This window comes from Sus scrofa, chromosome 9, assembly GCF_000003025.6.
Source record: "Sus scrofa isolate TJ Tabasco breed Duroc chromosome 9, Sscrofa11.1, whole genome shotgun sequence".
NCBI lineage: Eukaryota > Metazoa > Chordata > Mammalia > Artiodactyla > Suidae > Sus > Sus scrofa.
Genome location: NC_010451.4, coordinates 27,925,298 through 27,942,823, shown reverse-complemented (window position 1 = coordinate 27,942,823; position 17,526 = coordinate 27,925,298). Strand labels below are relative to the sequence as shown.

The 17,526-nt window shown below is 37.7% G+C and overlaps 1 protein-coding gene across 7 annotated transcripts in view; it reads left to right on the top strand.

Annotated features, from left to right (window-relative positions):
* MTMR2 (myotubularin related protein 2) overlaps positions 1-17,526 on the top strand; it is a 110,114-nt gene that overhangs the window by 31,625 nt on the left and 60,963 nt on the right. For all 7 annotated transcript variants that reach the window (XM_003357252.4, XM_005667262.3, XM_003129797.5 and 4 more), the window contains one exon: positions 14,796-14,901. Coding sequence is in view for 2 of the 7 variants with exons in the window: in XM_005667262.3 (XP_005667319.1) it covers positions 14,796-14,901 (106 nt within the window). In the remaining 5 variants the exon portion in view is untranslated. The remainder of the gene's footprint in view (positions 1-14,795; positions 14,902-17,526) is intronic.

The following is a 17,526-nucleotide window of genomic DNA, read 5'->3' as shown; positions in this document are numbered from 1 at the left end:
ACTTGAGGTGGTCTCAATAGTTTCCTAACAGATTTTCCTTCTCTTATCATCCATTCTTTGATCTGTTGTTAAAAGAATCTTTCTAAAGTGCAAACATTTTCAGTGGCTTCTCCCTGTATTTAGAACTAAGTATCAACTTACTTTTTAGGACTTGTGCAGACTAATCAAAACCTGTCTTTTCAGGCATATCTCTGGTTGAGCCCTACAAGTATCTCACACTTCGACCAAAGTGTTCTGCCTCTTAAAATAGCTTGACTATGCCCTGGATTTCCCAATTCTTTTTTTTTTTTTCCCTATATTGTTCTTTTGCTTAATGAAATTGTGAGAGAGTGATGAGCCTCTTATATTTTCTGGCTAACTTTAAATGCCACTTTTCTAAAAACCTTTTTAAAGCCCCTAGGTTAAAGCTGTATGTGACCATTCCAACTTACAAACCCCCAGGTGCTTTATTTCTCTCTCATTTTCCAGATTCTGGAAAATGTACTTGTATTAAGTACATTGGAGTGAAAGCTCACTAGGGGAAGCAACTCTGTGTTATTTATTTCTGTATCTCTAGGAGTTTCTAGAACAGTAGTGTCTTGTTTATAGTAAGTATTCAAGAGTATTGATGAAATTAAACTGAGATAATGGGATAACTGAAAGAATATGCTAGTGAAGAGAGTTGAATTTAGGGTAACAGAACTGAGAAAAGACCTTTTTTAAATTAAAAAATAAAATTAGGTCATTAGTAATTATAGAAAGGAGCCATTTTATGGGTTTGATAGAGGCAGAAGCCAGATTGAAACGATTAGGGAGTCAGTGGGTCCTGAGAAAATGGAACCATTGAGCATAGATAGTTTGCTGTAATGTGGAAGGTAGCTAAACTCTTAAGAAATGGAATATAGTCTGCAGATTTGGAAAGAGCCTTGTGAAGGAAAACCACATGTGGTCTTTGAAAGAAAAATCAGTGTGCTGTCACAAAGGCAAGTGCCAGGATTGCTCCAGGCCATGCGTTTTCATTTTTCACCTTGGCAGAGTAGAAGCACTCCAATGAGTCAGGCCACTGAAGCTAATAACGAGTTCCACTGTGCTGAGGCCACGAGGTTAGATTAAGTGTGCGGATCACAGAATTAGAAGAAACCTTGTAAACATAACCATGTCCGGCATTGCCAAGGGTGATGTTCCTAAGTCATCGAATTTATATTCTTTTGTTCTAGTTCAGTCTGATGAAATTATTTACTTAGAAGAGTTACAGAGCCAACCATAAGTATTTTTTAAAGGAGGTCTCTCCCCTTAATTATTATGGGTATAATAGTGTTGGGACATTTGAAAAAGAATCATTAAGCTCAGGAACCCTAATGGTGGAAACTGTTGATGATGTGTGGTAGGACCAGAGAGGCAGACAGCGAAGGTCTTTCTGTTATACTTGAAATGACATTAGGGGGAAGACTTCTCTGGCCCATCTTAGTTAGTTTAAAAAAAAAAGAATCAGGGGTTCTTGTGGCTCAGTGGGTTAAGAACCTGACATAGTGTCTGTGAGGATATGGGTTTGATCCCTGGCCTTTCTCAGTGGGTTAAGAATCTGGTGTTGCTTCAAGGGATTTGGGCATTGCTGTGGCTGTGGCATAGGCCCACAGCTGCAGCTCCGATTTGATCCCTAGCCTGGGAACTTCCATATCCTGCTGTGCGGCCTTAAAAAAATAGCAGGAGGGAGAGGGAGAGGAAAGAACCATTACTTAGCTAAATAAGAATATTTTTCAAATATATTTTAAAAGATAGGTACAGTTTCTGGTAAAATCACTTAATATGAAAAAAACAGTGAAAATATTTGAAGAAATTATGACTTATATTTCTTGATTGGATGTCATCTCTATTTATCTATAAGCAGGGGTGTTGAATTTACAGTGATAGCCCAGAGTTCCTGAAATAAGTATAGCTGTTGGATTTAGTTTCCTTTTGACTCTGTTGTAAGAAATACCATATTCAAATATTTGTTTAGTCTTTGAGTCTTACTTCAAGATTAAGGCTATGGTTACCTAATTAGGAAATATATATTTGTCATTCACCGAAGATATAACCTCTTTAATGAAATGTTTGCTCCAGTGTTTTAAGGAATTTTTAATGGAAACAGGATATCGTATATGGTATATAAAATCATATACGTACAGTAACTCCAGAAGGAAAATGAAACTTTATGTTTATCTTCCCCCTACCCTTGTTCTGCCCCTCCCCATCTCCTTGTCAGGTTTCTTTTTCATCTTGTTTTGGATGTTCTAGTCATGGCCTCTGATGAATTTGATTAGAATAATCCAATCTTTTGATCATTCTCATTCATTTTTTCACTCATTCATTAGTTCAAGCAGTATTTCTGGGATGCTTGTTCTAATCCCAGGTACCATGTTAAGTCCTAGGAATAGAACGCCAAGCAAAATTGACAGTTCTTCCTTCTTAAAGTTTGTAGTCTTTGGGGAATGAGTGAAGGAGTTTTGCAGAACCAGGCTCTCTGCTGAGGTGCCATTTATTCAGGGATCTCAAAGAAGGCCAGTGTGGTTGGACCGAGAATAGCAAGGAGAGAGGGAGATGCAGAAGAGGAAACTAGAGAAGGAGACTGGGCAGATCGAGTACAGATCAGGTGCTTGAGGCTGTGGTAAGGTAGGAAGGGTGGGGAGCCTTGAAAGATTTCAAGCAAGGAAATGGCATGGAGCATTTTGACTTTTGGGCTATTATGTATCATGCTGCTGTGAAGTACATTTGTGTAGTTTTTTGAGTGGACTTGTTTTCACTTGTCCTGGGTGTATGTTTAGGAGTGGAATTGCTGTGTCATGGTAACTCCATTTCACCTTTTAAGGTGAAGTTACCAGATTGTTTTCCAAAGTGGCTATACTGCCTTCCATTCCCATCAGCAGGTATGAGGATTCCAATTTCTCCACAATCTTGCTCACACGTACCGTTGTCTGTCTTTTTGATTGTAGCTACCCTAGAGGGTGTAGAGTGCTGTCTTACTGTGAAACGTTGACTTTTCCTAGCAAGACTTTTAGGCTTAGCATTTAGGATTCTGGTACCAGGCTATCCTTTTAGCACTTTATCTATTTAATTTGAGTCAACTACTTATTATTCACAAAATATGCCCTATACTTTCCCAGGCTCTTTTAAAGTTGTGTGTATGTGTGTTTGTGTATGTGCTCTCGTGATTTGCACAACTTTGATCTGTGCTTTAAAGTCCTTATTTAAAGGTCCAGCTGAATTTCTTTCGCCTTTATTTGAGCATGTTGAGCCATGTGGAATAGTTGATATTTGACTATTTTATTTACTAGATAGCAATTTCAATTGGTTCAACTTTTTCTTGAAATAGAACTATTTCTTTAATACTCAAATTACTACCATTTCCTGGGAGCTCCCTTCATGGCTCAGCAGTTAACGAACCTGACTAGTATCCATGAGGATGCAGGTTCGATCCCTGGCCTCGCTCAGTGGGTTAAAGATCCGGTGTGACCATGAGCTGTGGCGTAGGTTGCAGACATGGCTCGGATCCTGTGTTGCTATGGCTCTGGCGTAGGCCAGCAACTGTAGCTCTGATTCATCCCTAGCCTTCCATACACTGCAGATGCGGCAGAACTTCCATACACTGCAGATGCGGCCTCAAAGAGAAAAAAAAAAAAAAAAAAAAATTACTACCATTTCCTTTGAGTTTCTTCTTTTGTCCCTTGTTTGTACCTCTCATGGTATTATCGATGTACATATCTGATATAATGTCTTTTTTAGGGCTGAAATCTCAAGGGCAGAGGCTGTTCTATAATCTTACATACATGAGATTTCATACATAGTAAGAGTTTGGTAATTGCTAAACGTTTTTTTAAAGGAATAAGTGCACTGTATAATGAATTAGTATAAACAGAAATGAATCAGTAAACATAACTATAACTGAATATAAATGCAAAGGTGTTGGGATGACTAGAATTACTGTAAGCAATTAGTAAAAATAACTTTGGACTGGTTTCTTGTAGGAAATGAACATTTAAGATAAGTTTGGGGTAATTAAAAACTATAGTTGGTCAGAAGAGAAGACAGTTTGGAGGCTGTTATGAGATTTCATTTAATTTGGAGGCAGTTGGGTGGCAGTGTTTTCACTTTCATCATAACGAATATAGATGCAAAAAATCCAGTTGTGAGCTGATTCTGCCTTTTTTCAGCCAAAGCATATTGAGTTAAAGTGAGACATGAAAATGGGAAATAAAAATGATACTCAGTGTGAAATAAAAGAACGTATGAACTGTTTCTTCATGGAAATTACTTCATGCAATTGGAGTGTCTGTCAGGTTGGGGTAAACAGTTTTGGAAAATGAAGTTCTGTGGAAAACATAAAAGGCAAAATGAACATTAATTTTTGCTCAGATTTTTCTCAGAGAAAGGTTGTTTCTCATAACATAATTAGGACTCTTCTGGCAGGACTGCCATGTCCCTTTTAGTACTTTTTAGAACTTTTGAGTGTTTATGTGTAGAAAAAAGAATTTAAGTTATCAGTTTCAAGTTAGCTTTTACTTCTAAATGCACAAGAAACTCCTTTGATGACTTTCATTCTCTCTTCATTCGTCAGCTTAGGCTTGCTTACAAAGCAATACTATAGACTTGTGGCTTCTTCAAAAACAAAATTTACATCTCACAGTATTAGAGGCTGGGAAGTGTGAGATCAAGGTGGTGACTAATTCAGTTTCTGATGAGGACTCTCTTTGACTGGCTTGCGGTGTCTTGCTATTTTCTGACAGGGCCTTTCCTGCTGTGTGCCTGCAGAGTCAGGTCGGGGAACAACAGGCTTTCTCTCTTCGTCCTCTTATAAGGTCACTAACCCTATGGAGCTTAACTTATACCACACCCTTATGACTTCATTTAACTTGGATTACCTCTTAAAAGCCCTGTCACCGCTTAGAATTAACTTTGGGGCACATAGTGAGCTTCAGTATAAGAATTTTGGGGGAGAGGGAGTGGGAGGCCCAGTTCAGTCCATAGCAACGACAGACTTCATTTTTAAAGTGCATTCACAGTACCAATACACACACCTTATAGTGGGGAAAATACTAATTTTTCTATTACTTCTAACATCATATTTTCCAAAAGACATAATTTCTTATTTTGTAAATACTAGGTCTTTAATTGCAGTTTGTGCCTCCTCCCCCGCCCCCCCAGTAAATCTATGGGTATAGTCACTGGGGAACATTTATTTCCTGACTTGTAATATGTCACAACTAAAAGTAGTATTAATGAGAAGTGAAACAGCAGCTTTACCATTATAATTTTTAAATTTATACAACTACTCTGAACTTGGGGGTGGGTAATTTGGGTGTAATAACACTCATTTGTCATAAATAGTAACAGCTAATACATGCAGTGCTACATTTTTTAAAAAAATACTTCACATCGTGAGCAGAATGTGGAAACAATCTATGGTAAAGGATCTTGGAATAGTGAACAGTAACAAAAATGTCTGAGAAGAGAAGCTTGTAGGTGAGGAAATAGAATAAAGTGTTATGTGCCATTCCTGCTGTGGCATAGTGGGTTAAGGATCTGACTGCAGTGGGCTTGGGTCTCTTCTGTGGCACGGGTTTGATCCCCAGTGCAGTGGGTTAAAGATCTGGTGTTGCCATAGCTGTGGCATAGGTTACATACAACTGCAGCTCAGATCCCTGGCCTCGGAACTTCCATATGACACAGGTATGGCCAAAAAAAAAAAAAAAAAAAAAAAAAAAAGTCTTACAGGTATTATGATAGAAATGTGTACAGTAAAGGAGGAAGTAGTCATGCCTACAGGATGGATTGGGGCAAGGAGGGCATGGAAGTGTATGAAGAACATTACAAGCAAAGACAGCAGGGTTAGCAAAAGTACAGATGCGTGAATGGCTAAAGAACTTAGAGAATCTGCAAACCATTCCCAGTGGATTCAGATAAGTAAGAGCTACAGCTAGATATGCAGAACACAGGCCAGATCATGGAAGACTTCAAGTGTTGTGCTGAGGAGTTGGGGCTCAATTCTTTAGGTATCAGGAATCAGTGAAGATTTAAGCTAGGGATGCAAATCAAAACTACAATGAGGGAGTTCCCGTCGTGGCGCAGTGGTTAACGAATCAGACTAGGAACCATGAGGTTGCGGGTTTGATCCCGGGCCTTGCTCAGTGGGTTAAGGATCCGGCATTGCTGTGAACTGTGGTGTAGCTTGCAGACGTGGCTCGGGTCCCACGTTGCTGTGGCTGTGGTGTAGGCTGGCAGCTATAGCTCCAATTAGACCCTTAGCCTGGGAATCTCCATATGCTGTGGGTGCAACGGTAGAAAAGACAAAAAAAGCCCAAAAAACCCCACAACGAGGAGTTCCCTGTTGGCTTAATGGGTTAAGGACCTGGTATTGTCACTGCTCTGGCTCAGGTTTGATACCTGGCCCTAGAACATGGTGTGAGTGTGACCAAAAAAAAAAAAAAAAAAAAAAAACCAAAACAAAAAAAAAACCCAAAAAGCAAAAAAAAACCCAACAAATCCACCACAAGGCGAGCTCTCACGTCATAGCTGTTAGAATGGCTATTATCAAGAAGACAAAATCACAGATGTTGGTGAGGATATGGAGAAAAGGGAACCCTGATGCACTATTGGTGGGAATGTAAATTGTTAAGCCATTATGGAAAACAGGATGGAGGTTATTCAGAAAATTAAAACAGCAACCATATAATCTAGCAGTTCAACCTCTGAGTACTTATTTAAGAAAAACAAAGGCACTAACTCAAAAAGTTATAGGCACCCCATGTTTGTTGCAGCATTATTTATAATAGACCAGACATGGAAGCAACCTTAGGGTCCATCAGTGGATGAATAGATAAAGAAAATGTGCACGTACACATGCACATACACAGTGGAATATTATTTAGCCATAAAAGAAGGAAATCTTGCCATTTACAGCATGGGTGAATCCTGAGGGCATTATGCTAAGTGAAATAAGTCAGAGAAAGACAAATACTGTATGATCTCACTTATATGTGGAATCTAAAAAACAGAAACTGAACTCATAGGTACAGAGAATAGATTGGTGGTTGCCAGAGGCAGGGGGTTGGGAGGGAATGGGTGAAATGAGTAAAGGTGATTAAAGTACATGCCTGGTTGTGAAATAAATAAGGCATGGGGATGTGATGTACAGCATGGTGACCGTAGTTAATAATACCGTATTGTATATTTGGAAGTTGCTAGGGAGTACATCTTAAGAGTGCTCATTAGAAGAAAAAAAAATGTAACCGTGTTAACGAGACTTGTGATTATTTTGCAGTGTATACACATACTGAATCATGTTGTATACCTGAAACTAATATCATGTTATATGTCTATTTTATCTCAATTTTAAGTTTTAAGGAATGATACCAGATTTGTTTTTGAAAGATCATTTTGGTATTAGTTTGGGATGATATATTGGATGAGTAGTTGAGGGAAGAGGTGTTAAGCTTAGACAGTTAAGAATTAGGATAGAGGGAGTTCCCATCATGGCTCAGTGGTTAACGAACCTGTCTAGGATCCATGTAGATGCGAGTTCGATCCCTGGCCTTGCTCAGTGGGTTAAGAATCCAGTGTTGCCGTGGGCTGTTGTGTAGGCTGCAGACGTGGCTTCGGATCCTGTGTTGCTGTGGCTGTGGTGTAGGCCAGTAGCTAAAGTTCCAATTGGACCCCTAGCCTGGGAACTGCCATATGCCACAGGTGCAGCCCTAAAAAAAAGAATTAGGATAGAAAAAAGGATGCATTCAAGAGATGATAAGGAAGTAGACTTGGAGTTTCCATCATGGCTCAGTGGTTAACGAATCTGACTAGGAACCATGAGGTTGAGGGTTCGATCCCTGGCCTTGCTCAGTGGGTTAAGGATCCGACATTGCCGTGAGCTATTGTGTAGGCCGCAGACACGGCTCGGATCCCATGTTGCTGTGGCTCTGGAGTAGGCCGGCAGCTACAGCTCCGATTAGACTCCTAGCCTGGGAATCTCCATATGCTGCAGGAGCAGCCCCAGAAAAGGCAAAAATAAAAAAAAAATAAAAGGAAGTAGACTCTACAGGACTTGGAATTGATTGTGTGTGATTGGTTTGGGGAAAAGATGGTGATGTTTCCAATCATGAGTTTTAAAAGGCTCCGGTGTGAAGATTTATTCCATTAGCACAGGGGAAGGCAGGTAATTTTATTGATCTGAGCTTGGGGATTAGCAGGGCAGTAGTGGCCTTCGGATAAGGATATAAGGACACTGAGAGGGTTTGCTGAGAGAGAGTATGTACAATGTTACACTGTGTGTTCCAGATTGGATAGGGAAGGGAGGGGAGGGGGAAGGGGAGAGCAGTAAAGCACGAAGGATATCGACAGATGGAGGGGTTGAGGGGTGAATTATCACCACTAGGTTGAAGATTAGATGAAAGGAAGGTTAAGAAAGTGAGATATTTGAAAGAATAGCGTCTATGGTCAGATATTGGTTTCCTTGTGTTTGAGATCACAAAGGTTGAGTAGTTCACAGAAATGATAACATAACTGTGTGATTGCTAAAGTGGGGTTGTGAGGGATGTAGGAAGTGAATTATGAGCTAGGTCATTGCTAGTTTATCCTTATGAACGTTAGAATTCCCATGATGAAGGCAAGAGTAGAAAGAAGCTTAAAAAGTGAGCCAGATTAGAAAGTAAGGAGGAGTAATTAAAAGGTGAGTGATAGAAACAGAGGGGTTGTATACCCAAATACCATAAGCCTCAGAAGAAGAAGGCTTTTATATCTGAAGCTGGAAAAGTAATGCTAGTATAGAAGCGTGAAAGAGGAGCTGTGGAAATGCTGGCTTCACCTTTGGGCTCTGTTAGATAATGGAGGTGGGAGAAGAAAGTTGTCTTCAGAAAAGGCTGCAGGGGAGCGGACTTCTGGAAGGAAATCTCAGTTGCGGCAGAGGTGGAGGGGAGACTATGGTTGAAGATGGATAAGAATTTAGTCACCATGGACTAAAAAGCCAGTATAAAGATGAAGAGGAGTTATTAGCTAAACGATGACTTGGACAGGGAAAGTGGATGGAAGGAACACATAGTCAGACTAGAAAATGTGGCCTATTGGAAGAGGTTCAGGATGACAAGGATAGCAGGAATGTTTGGATTGAAGTTTATGAGACTTATGTGCCTAGGAAAACTGAGGAACCAAAGTGGCGTTGATTATTTAATGAAGTTAGCAGACTGCAGTCTTTGCTCAGTTCAGCTGCCTTGCCAATTATAAGATTCTAATTCTCTAGCAGTTTATAATTTTTAAAAAAGGCTGTGTAACCAAAGAGCTCTAGTCTAATGTGGAAAGTGTTAAGTGCCATTGTGGAATATAGACAGAAGTATAGACAACTGGGACTTTTTTCCACCTGCATCTGGGGAAGACTTCTTGGAAAAGCTGGCTTTTTAAGTGGGTCTGAAAGGGTAAGGGGAATGTTAATAAATAGGTTGAGATAAATGGCCATTCTGTTCTGGAATGTCATGAGCAGAGGTATGAATCTTGGGAAATACAAAACAGTTCATAAAAGTTAAACATAGAAAGCTTGACTTCCAGGTGAGTAGGGGAGAAATGGAGAAGAGAAGCAGAAATTAGAGTGTATTATTCCAGTAGCCATGATGATCAGAGGCAAGCATATGACAGGAGAAAAATAACCTCCGAAAATGGAGCTCTGCATTCTGTGGCCACCTTCAGTGTGAGTAGCCACTTCAGGTCAGAACTTTCAGTAGCTCTGCAGGTGTTGGTGTTGGTGTGGTGTGTATGTATATTTGTGTTCGCCACAGTCACAAGAACAGCACTATGATAACTTGTCCCCTCCAGCCCCTCGTTGCTTACCTGTAGTTTAAAACTTTTTAATTCTTACTCAAAAGCAACATTATAGATCATAATATCTACCCATGTTTATGTGTATCTGAAAAGAGAAGAATTAAAAGTTGTTTGCCGTGCTTTTGTCTGAAAGACTGATTCTTTTGAGACTGCAAAGTATTTGTTGCAAGATCTGGTTTTGTTGTTATTTGATCTCTCTCAGATTTTTTTATTTCATATTTTGGCTCTGAACTATGTTTGTTGTCTTAGTGGTACATGCTGTAATATCCTATTGATACTATTTTTAGGACTATACTACCCATTATTCCAAATTGTGTTTTACTGCCTTTATGTATTTTTTTCTGTTTTCCCAATAGGTCATATACATAACAAGTAGTGGTATACATTTCAACTTATTCAAAATAGATGTTGTGAGGTATTGACTGCTGTATATACACTTAGAGTTGTGTTTGGCCATACAAAAAAGAAAACTCTGTTACAGTGATTTGAAAAATTGAACTTCATTTATTTTATATAACAAACATTCCCAAGGTAGGGAGTTGGTGTGGATTCAGCTGCTCACCAGGAAAGGACTTCTGTGTCCTTCACAGGCCAGCATGTTGCTCATGATTACAGGATGGCCACACTGTTTCTAAGCTTTAAGTTCTCGGTCCAGGCAAGAGAAATTGGGAAAGGTTAAGGAGTACCTTGCTATTTGCACACCCCTTAATTGAGAAAATAAAAGGCTTCCATAACAGTTAACAGTCCTTCCCTTAAATGTCATTGACAAAATTGTGTCGCTTTGTTTTCCTAGATACCAAGAAGCCCATAGCAAGCATGTCATCTTGGGCTGGGCACATGCTGCCCTCCTCAAAGTCAGAAAAGAAAGGGGTATGGACATATATGGAGAAAGAGCAAATAGTATCTGTCAAAGTATTATACCTAATGTTTGATTGTTTTACTTGTTATTTTAATGCAAGTGGCAATTAGTTAATCAGAAATTGGCTATAGGAAAAAAAAGGAAGAAATCATTCTCGGTCAATCAGTTTCTCTTTCCTTACATTATAAAACTAGATAATAAAATTCCTATAACTGTTCCTTTATATAATATTATAGGTCTTGGATATAAAAAAATTAACCACAATTATAGTTTAAAGTAGAAAAATAAAGAGATGTTTGTATTTGAAAAAATTTTTTTGGAAATGTTCCCACTACAGTGCTGTTTTCATCCGTTTAAATGAAGTGGTTGTTTTGGGGGAGGTGATTATCACATCGTATAAATATATAAAATATATTTAGATAGCATAATCTTATATGTGGAAACCTGTAAAAACTGTACAAAAAAACTTAAAACTACTACATTCAGGAAAGCTGCAGAATATAAAAGCAACATATAGGAATCAGCTATTTCTATATGCTAACAATGAACTTGCTGAAAAAGACATTAGGAAAACAAATTCATTGCAGTAGCATCAAAAAGAGTAAAATTCTAAGGAATAACTTTAACCAAGGAGATTAAAGACTTGTACTGAGAAAACTATAAAATAGCAATGGAAGAAATTGAAGTAAACTCAAATCAGTAGAAAGTTATCCTGTGTTGTAGTCCCCTGGTGGTCTAGTGGGTTAATTTGGCATTGTCACTGCTGTGGTGGAGATTTGATCTCAATAGGCCTGGTGATCTCATGCCACTGGTGTGGTCAAGGAAAAAAAAAGTTATCCTGTGTTAATGGATTGGAAGAATTAATCTTGTTAAAATGTCATTGCTGCTTAAAGTGATCTACAGATTCAGTGCATTCTCCATAAAAATCTAATGGCATTTTTAGCAGGTAGAAAAAACAATCCTAAAATCAGTGTGAAACCATGAAAAACCTGAACTAACTAAAGCAATCTTGAGCACAAAGAACAGAGTTGGAGGAATCATACTTCCTAACTTCAAACTGTGTTATCAAGCTATAGTTATCAAAACAGTATAGCACTGGCATAAAAAATAGACACATAGACAGTAGAACAGAATAGAGAGCCCAGAAGTAAAAACAGACATTTGTACAGTCAACTTATCTTTGAAAAGGACATCAAGAACGCACAAGGGGGAAATGAGAGACTCGTCAATGAATGGTGTTGGGAAAAATGGATATCCACATGCAAAAGGATGAAATTGGACTTATATTACATCACACACAGAAATCAAGATGAAATGGATTGTTTAAAAGTAAGACCTGAATCTGTGAAACTCCTTGAGGAATACAGGGGAAAAGCTCCTGGGTACTGGTCTTGAGAATGGTTTCTTGGATTTGATACCGATAGCACAGGTGACAAAAACAAAAATAAACTTGTAGAACTTTTCTACTAGTAGGACTACATTAAAAATGAAGTTCCTACTAGTAGGACTGCATTAAAAATAAAAATGGGGAGGGAGTGGGATGGACTGGGAGTTCAGGGTTAATAGATGCACACTGTTAGGTTTAGAATAGGTAGGCGATGAGGTCCTGCTGTATAAATAGCACAGGGAACTGTGTCCACTTGTGATGAAACATGATGGAGGATAATATGAGAAAGAGAGTGCGTATAGATGTATGGCTGGATCCCTTTGCCAAACAGCAGAAATTTGCAGAACAATGTAAATCAACTATACTAAAAAATTAAAAAAATAATTATGAGGAATGGACTGACGGTTTGGGATTGGCATATGCACACTGAGGTATATGGAGTAATTGGCCAATGGGGGCCTGCTCTATAGCACAGAAAACTCTATCCATTATTCTGTGATAATCTATGTGGATAAAGATTCTGAAAGAGAATGGATATGTGTGTATGTATGACTGGGTCACTTTGTTGTACATCAGAAATTATCACAGCCTTGTAAATTAACTACAGTAAAACTTAAAAAGGAGAAAAAATAAGAGGTTTCCCTATAACAAAAGAAACAGTCAACAAAATGAAAAAGTAACCTACAGAATAAGAAGTGTTTTAAAATCCTATTTGATAGGGTGGAAAAGTGGAGATGATCCAAAGGGCAACTTTGAAGATAGGTAGGTAAGTTCTGGGTACCTAATGCTAGCACAGTGACTAGTTACTAATTCTGTATCGTATACTTGAAACTGCCAAGAGAGTAGATTGCAAGTTCTCTCACCACAAAAAGAAAGGTAACTGTGAGGTGATAAATTTTTAATTAGCTTAATTGTGATCATGGAAACATGATATATAAACATCATGTTTTACACCTAAAATATATACAATTTTTACTAATCAAACCTCAATAAAGCTGAAAAATAATAAAAATAAATTTTCATTTTTTTGAGAGGAGATGCCTCTCACATTGTAAAAATAATTTAGTTATTATAGGCAGGTTTATGATGGACAAATTTTATTTTTTTTGGCTTTTTGCCTTTTCTAGGGCTGCTCTCTCGGCATATGGAGGTTCCCAGGCTAGGGGTCCAATGGGAGCTGTAGCTGCCGGCCTACACCACAGCCACAGCAATGCAGGATCCAAACCGAGTCTGCGACCTACACCACAGCTAACGGCAACACCGGATCCTTAACCCACTGAGCGAGGCCAGGGATCAAACCCGCAACCTAATGGTTCCTAGTCGGATTCATTAACCACTGAGCCACAATGGGAACTCTGGTGGACAGTTTTAAACAAAATTATTTTTCTTCAATATCAACCTCAAGATGGATTACTGTATCAAAATCTAATGAAAAGTTTTGACTTTTGAAGGAGAATTTTAATATGTTGAGAATGAAGCTTTAGGAAATATAGTTTTTAGTCAGCACTTTAAGTTTAAGTTTAAAGTGTCAGATTTCTCTACCACTGTTTTCTTACCTTAAATAATTTTAAATTTCTTTTACTGCTAAGAGGAAAAGATGTAAATCATTCAGTTTGTAGCATAAGTATATTGTCACTGTTTTTTATTTTAGCAAATCATGATACATGATACACAGACACTGAAGTCTATTTTATGGAAAATAGGGACACAGTCTTCCTTCTTGGGGTACTTAAATTTTAGTTGATGAGACCAACTTTACATACCTGAGATCAATAAACAGAAAAAGGCAGGTATCAAAAGCTGTGTAGGTATTTAAGAGAGTAAATGTAACTGGAATGTGATTATTTAGTCTAACGGAAGAAACAGGTATTTTAAGAGGCTTGTGAAAAGTGTAAAGTATAGAATTTGGTTTCCTGCAAAGGTACAAGGTACAAAGGCAGGCTTGGCTTGTTTTTCCATCTTTATCTTCTGTTCTTCTGCTCATCCAGCCCTGTCAGACTATTTGTAGTTTTTCAAATGTTCAGTGCTCTTTGATAATTCTATACTTTTGCAGTGTTTTTTTTTTTTTTTTTTTTGGGAATTCCCTTGTTTGTCCACCTGGCAGTTTCCTATCTTTCAAGACTCAGTTCAAATATCACTTCCTCTGTGAAGTCTTCCCTGAACTTTTCTGGGTAGAGTTAGGTGCTTTCTTTTTTCTTGGGAGAAAAATTGGCCCTCTAATTAGCTGTCAGTTCATAGCCTTCTCTCTCTTTTTCTCTGCCTCCCCACCCCCACCACTGTGTGTGTGTGTGTGTGTGTGTGTGTGTGTGTGTGTGTAGTTAAAGTTCTTATCACATTGTACCATTTATTTACTTGTCTGTCTCTTCTACAGGCTTCTAAGATTTATGAACATGAGGATTATGTCATATTTATCTCCAGATCATGGTCCCTGGTGTAATGATTTTGCTTGGTCATTGGATGAATGAATAGATGTCAAATAAAAAGAAAGAATTAGCCTGGAGTGTATTCAAGAGCACTGGGGAAGCCTGTCCAGAGGGAATGTGAATGATAAGAATACTCAGCCCAGCAGGAATAGAACTTGCAGTTTATCAATATTTGGAGATAAGATTGAATAGGCAAAGTAGGACTAGTTGGCAGTAGAAGTTTTAATAAATCATGGAGTTATAATTAATAAAGTTGCTGAAATTGGGTTTAACACCCCCATTTTTCAAACATACTTGTTTTTGTATCTTGTAGTGCTTCCACTTCTCATTCAGAGAATTCAGTGCATACAAAATCAGCTTCTGTTGTATCATCGGATTCCATTTCAACTTCTGCAGAGAACTTTTCTCCTGATTTGAGGGTATGTATACTATTTCTAAGTTCTAGTGAAGTATTTTCTATTGGCTCTTTGTGGCTTTAATATCTCAGAACTGGCCATTCTTATTTATTTGTAAAAGAAAAATGTGTAATTCATCTCTGAGTTTGTTATCTCTTAAGTTCTTTGCCAAAAGATAATAAATGAATTTAGTTGTGATATAAAAGATTTTCATGATTACGCCTATAATGCTTTATTTCCAATAATAGCTAATATTTATTGAGTACTTACCGTGTGCCAAGTATTGTTCTAAGTGCTTTAACGAAATATCTCTTGTAATACTTTTACCAGTTCTGTGAGGTAGAAATTATTATTATCACCATTCTACAGATGGCAGTAACTCATAGTTTAAATAACATGTCCAAAGTCTCATAGATCATAAATTTAATTGTCAGTATTCCAGCTCATGTAGTCCAATTCTGGAGCTAAATCACTTCAGTACTGTGCATAGTTGCTATATATCTCATCATATTTTTAAGTATTCCTGTCTTTATTAAAGGTCTTGTTGCTATGAAATTAACCACACCAATGATATCCTGTAGCACTTTGTATTTTTTTAGATTCATCTGCTTTCCTACTACTGCTTCTCTGTGAATGGTGGGGAAAATAAATTTCATGTGTGGTAAAAACCTTTAAAACTTAATTCAGACTTTTTTTTTTTTTTGTCTTTTTTTTTTTTTGTCTTTTGTCTTTTTAGGGCCTCACTTGCAACATATGGAGGTTCCCAGGCTAGGGGTCTAATCAGAGCTACAGCTGCCGGCCTACGCCAGAGCCACAGCAATGTCAGATCTGAGCCGCATCTGTGACCTCCTTAACCCACTCAGCGAGGCCGGGGATCGAACCCGCAACCTCGTGGTTCCTAGTTGGACTCGTTTCTGCTGCGCCACAACGGGAACTCCAATTCAGACTCTTTTTATTTTGACCATGACCGCCTTCTCAGTGCTTACATTTTCATACTGTTTTTCATTCATGAAGTCATTTGCTATTGAGCATATATTGAGAGTGTCTTTTTCATGCAGTTTATTTTCAAAACCAGAATCCATCAAATGTAATACAACAGGTTAGAAACATCTGTAAAGGCTTTTGCATATTTGCCATTAACTTTTGTGAAATGCCATAAAATACTAAATTGGCATTTAACATCACTTTAAGTGACTAACATCACTACAAAAATGATAAAGATTTACCTTTATAATCTGAATAAGTGTTGGCTGATTAAAAAGACTTTGTAATATCATTGGCTGTTACCTCGAAGCATAATATTCATTTAGGGCAGGGTTCATCATTAATAAAGAGTTAGTAGACATAAATATTGTTGCCTTTCATCAATTTATTACTATTTAAAAAATTTATATATTTAATATTTGTATGTCAGCTTCTCTATATACAGATCCCCTTTATTGCCTCAGGATGTCATATGTACCATAATAGCAACAAAATAATAAGTATTATTATAAGTATTATTAGTACTTATTATTAATGCAGAAAAATTGCAAAAATAGTAAAGTTCTCATATACTTGATATCCTGCTTCCCCTATTATAATCTCGCATTTGTGTGGTACATTTGTCAAAATTAATGAACCAGTGTTGATACATTATTATTATTGGTATATGATTATTAATGAACATCAGTGCTTTATTCAGATATCCTTAGTTTTTACTTAAAGTCCTCCTCTTTGTTCCATGGTCCATCCAGGACACCACATTGCATTTACTAGTCATGTCTCCTGAGGCACCTCTTGACTGTGATATAGGTTTTCAGAGTTTCTTTGTTATTGATGACCCTGATAGGTTTTTTTAGTCATATCTTTTATTTATTTATTACAAACATATTTTTTATTAAAGTATAATTGATTTGCAATGTGCCAGTTTCTGCTATACATTAGCAAAGTGACCCAGTCACTTTGTATACATTCATTTTCTTCTCATATTGTCTCCCATCATGTTCTATCCCAAGAGATTGGATATAGTTGCCTGTTCTATACAGTAGGACCTCATTGCTTATCTGCTCTAAATGTAATTGTTTGCATCTACCATCCTCAAACTCCCAGTCCATCCCACTCCCTCTCCCTTGGCAACCACAGGTCTGTGAATCTGTTTTTGTTCTGTAGATAGGTTCATTTGTGCCACATTTTAGATTCCACATATAAGTGATATCATATGGTAATTGTCTTTCTTTTTCTGACTTATATCACTTAGTATGAGAATATCTTGTTGCATCCATGTTGCTGCAAATGGCATTATTTCACTCTTTTTTATGGCTGAGTAGTATTCTGTTGTGTGTATGTACCACATCTCTTTAATCCATTCATCTGTTGATGGACATTTAGGTTGTTTCCATGTCTTGGCTGTTGTGAATAGTGATCCTGTGAACATACAGGTGCATGTATCTTTTTGAATTGTAGTTTTGTCCAGATATATGCTTAGGAGTGGGATTGCTGGATCATATGGTTGTTCTATATCCAGTTTTCTGAGGAACCTCCATACTGTTCTCCATAGTGGTTGTACAAATTTACATTCCCACCATTGTGTAGGAGGGTTCCTTTTTTGCCACATCCTTTCCAGCATTTGTTATTTGTAGTCTTATTAATGATGGCCATTCTGACCAG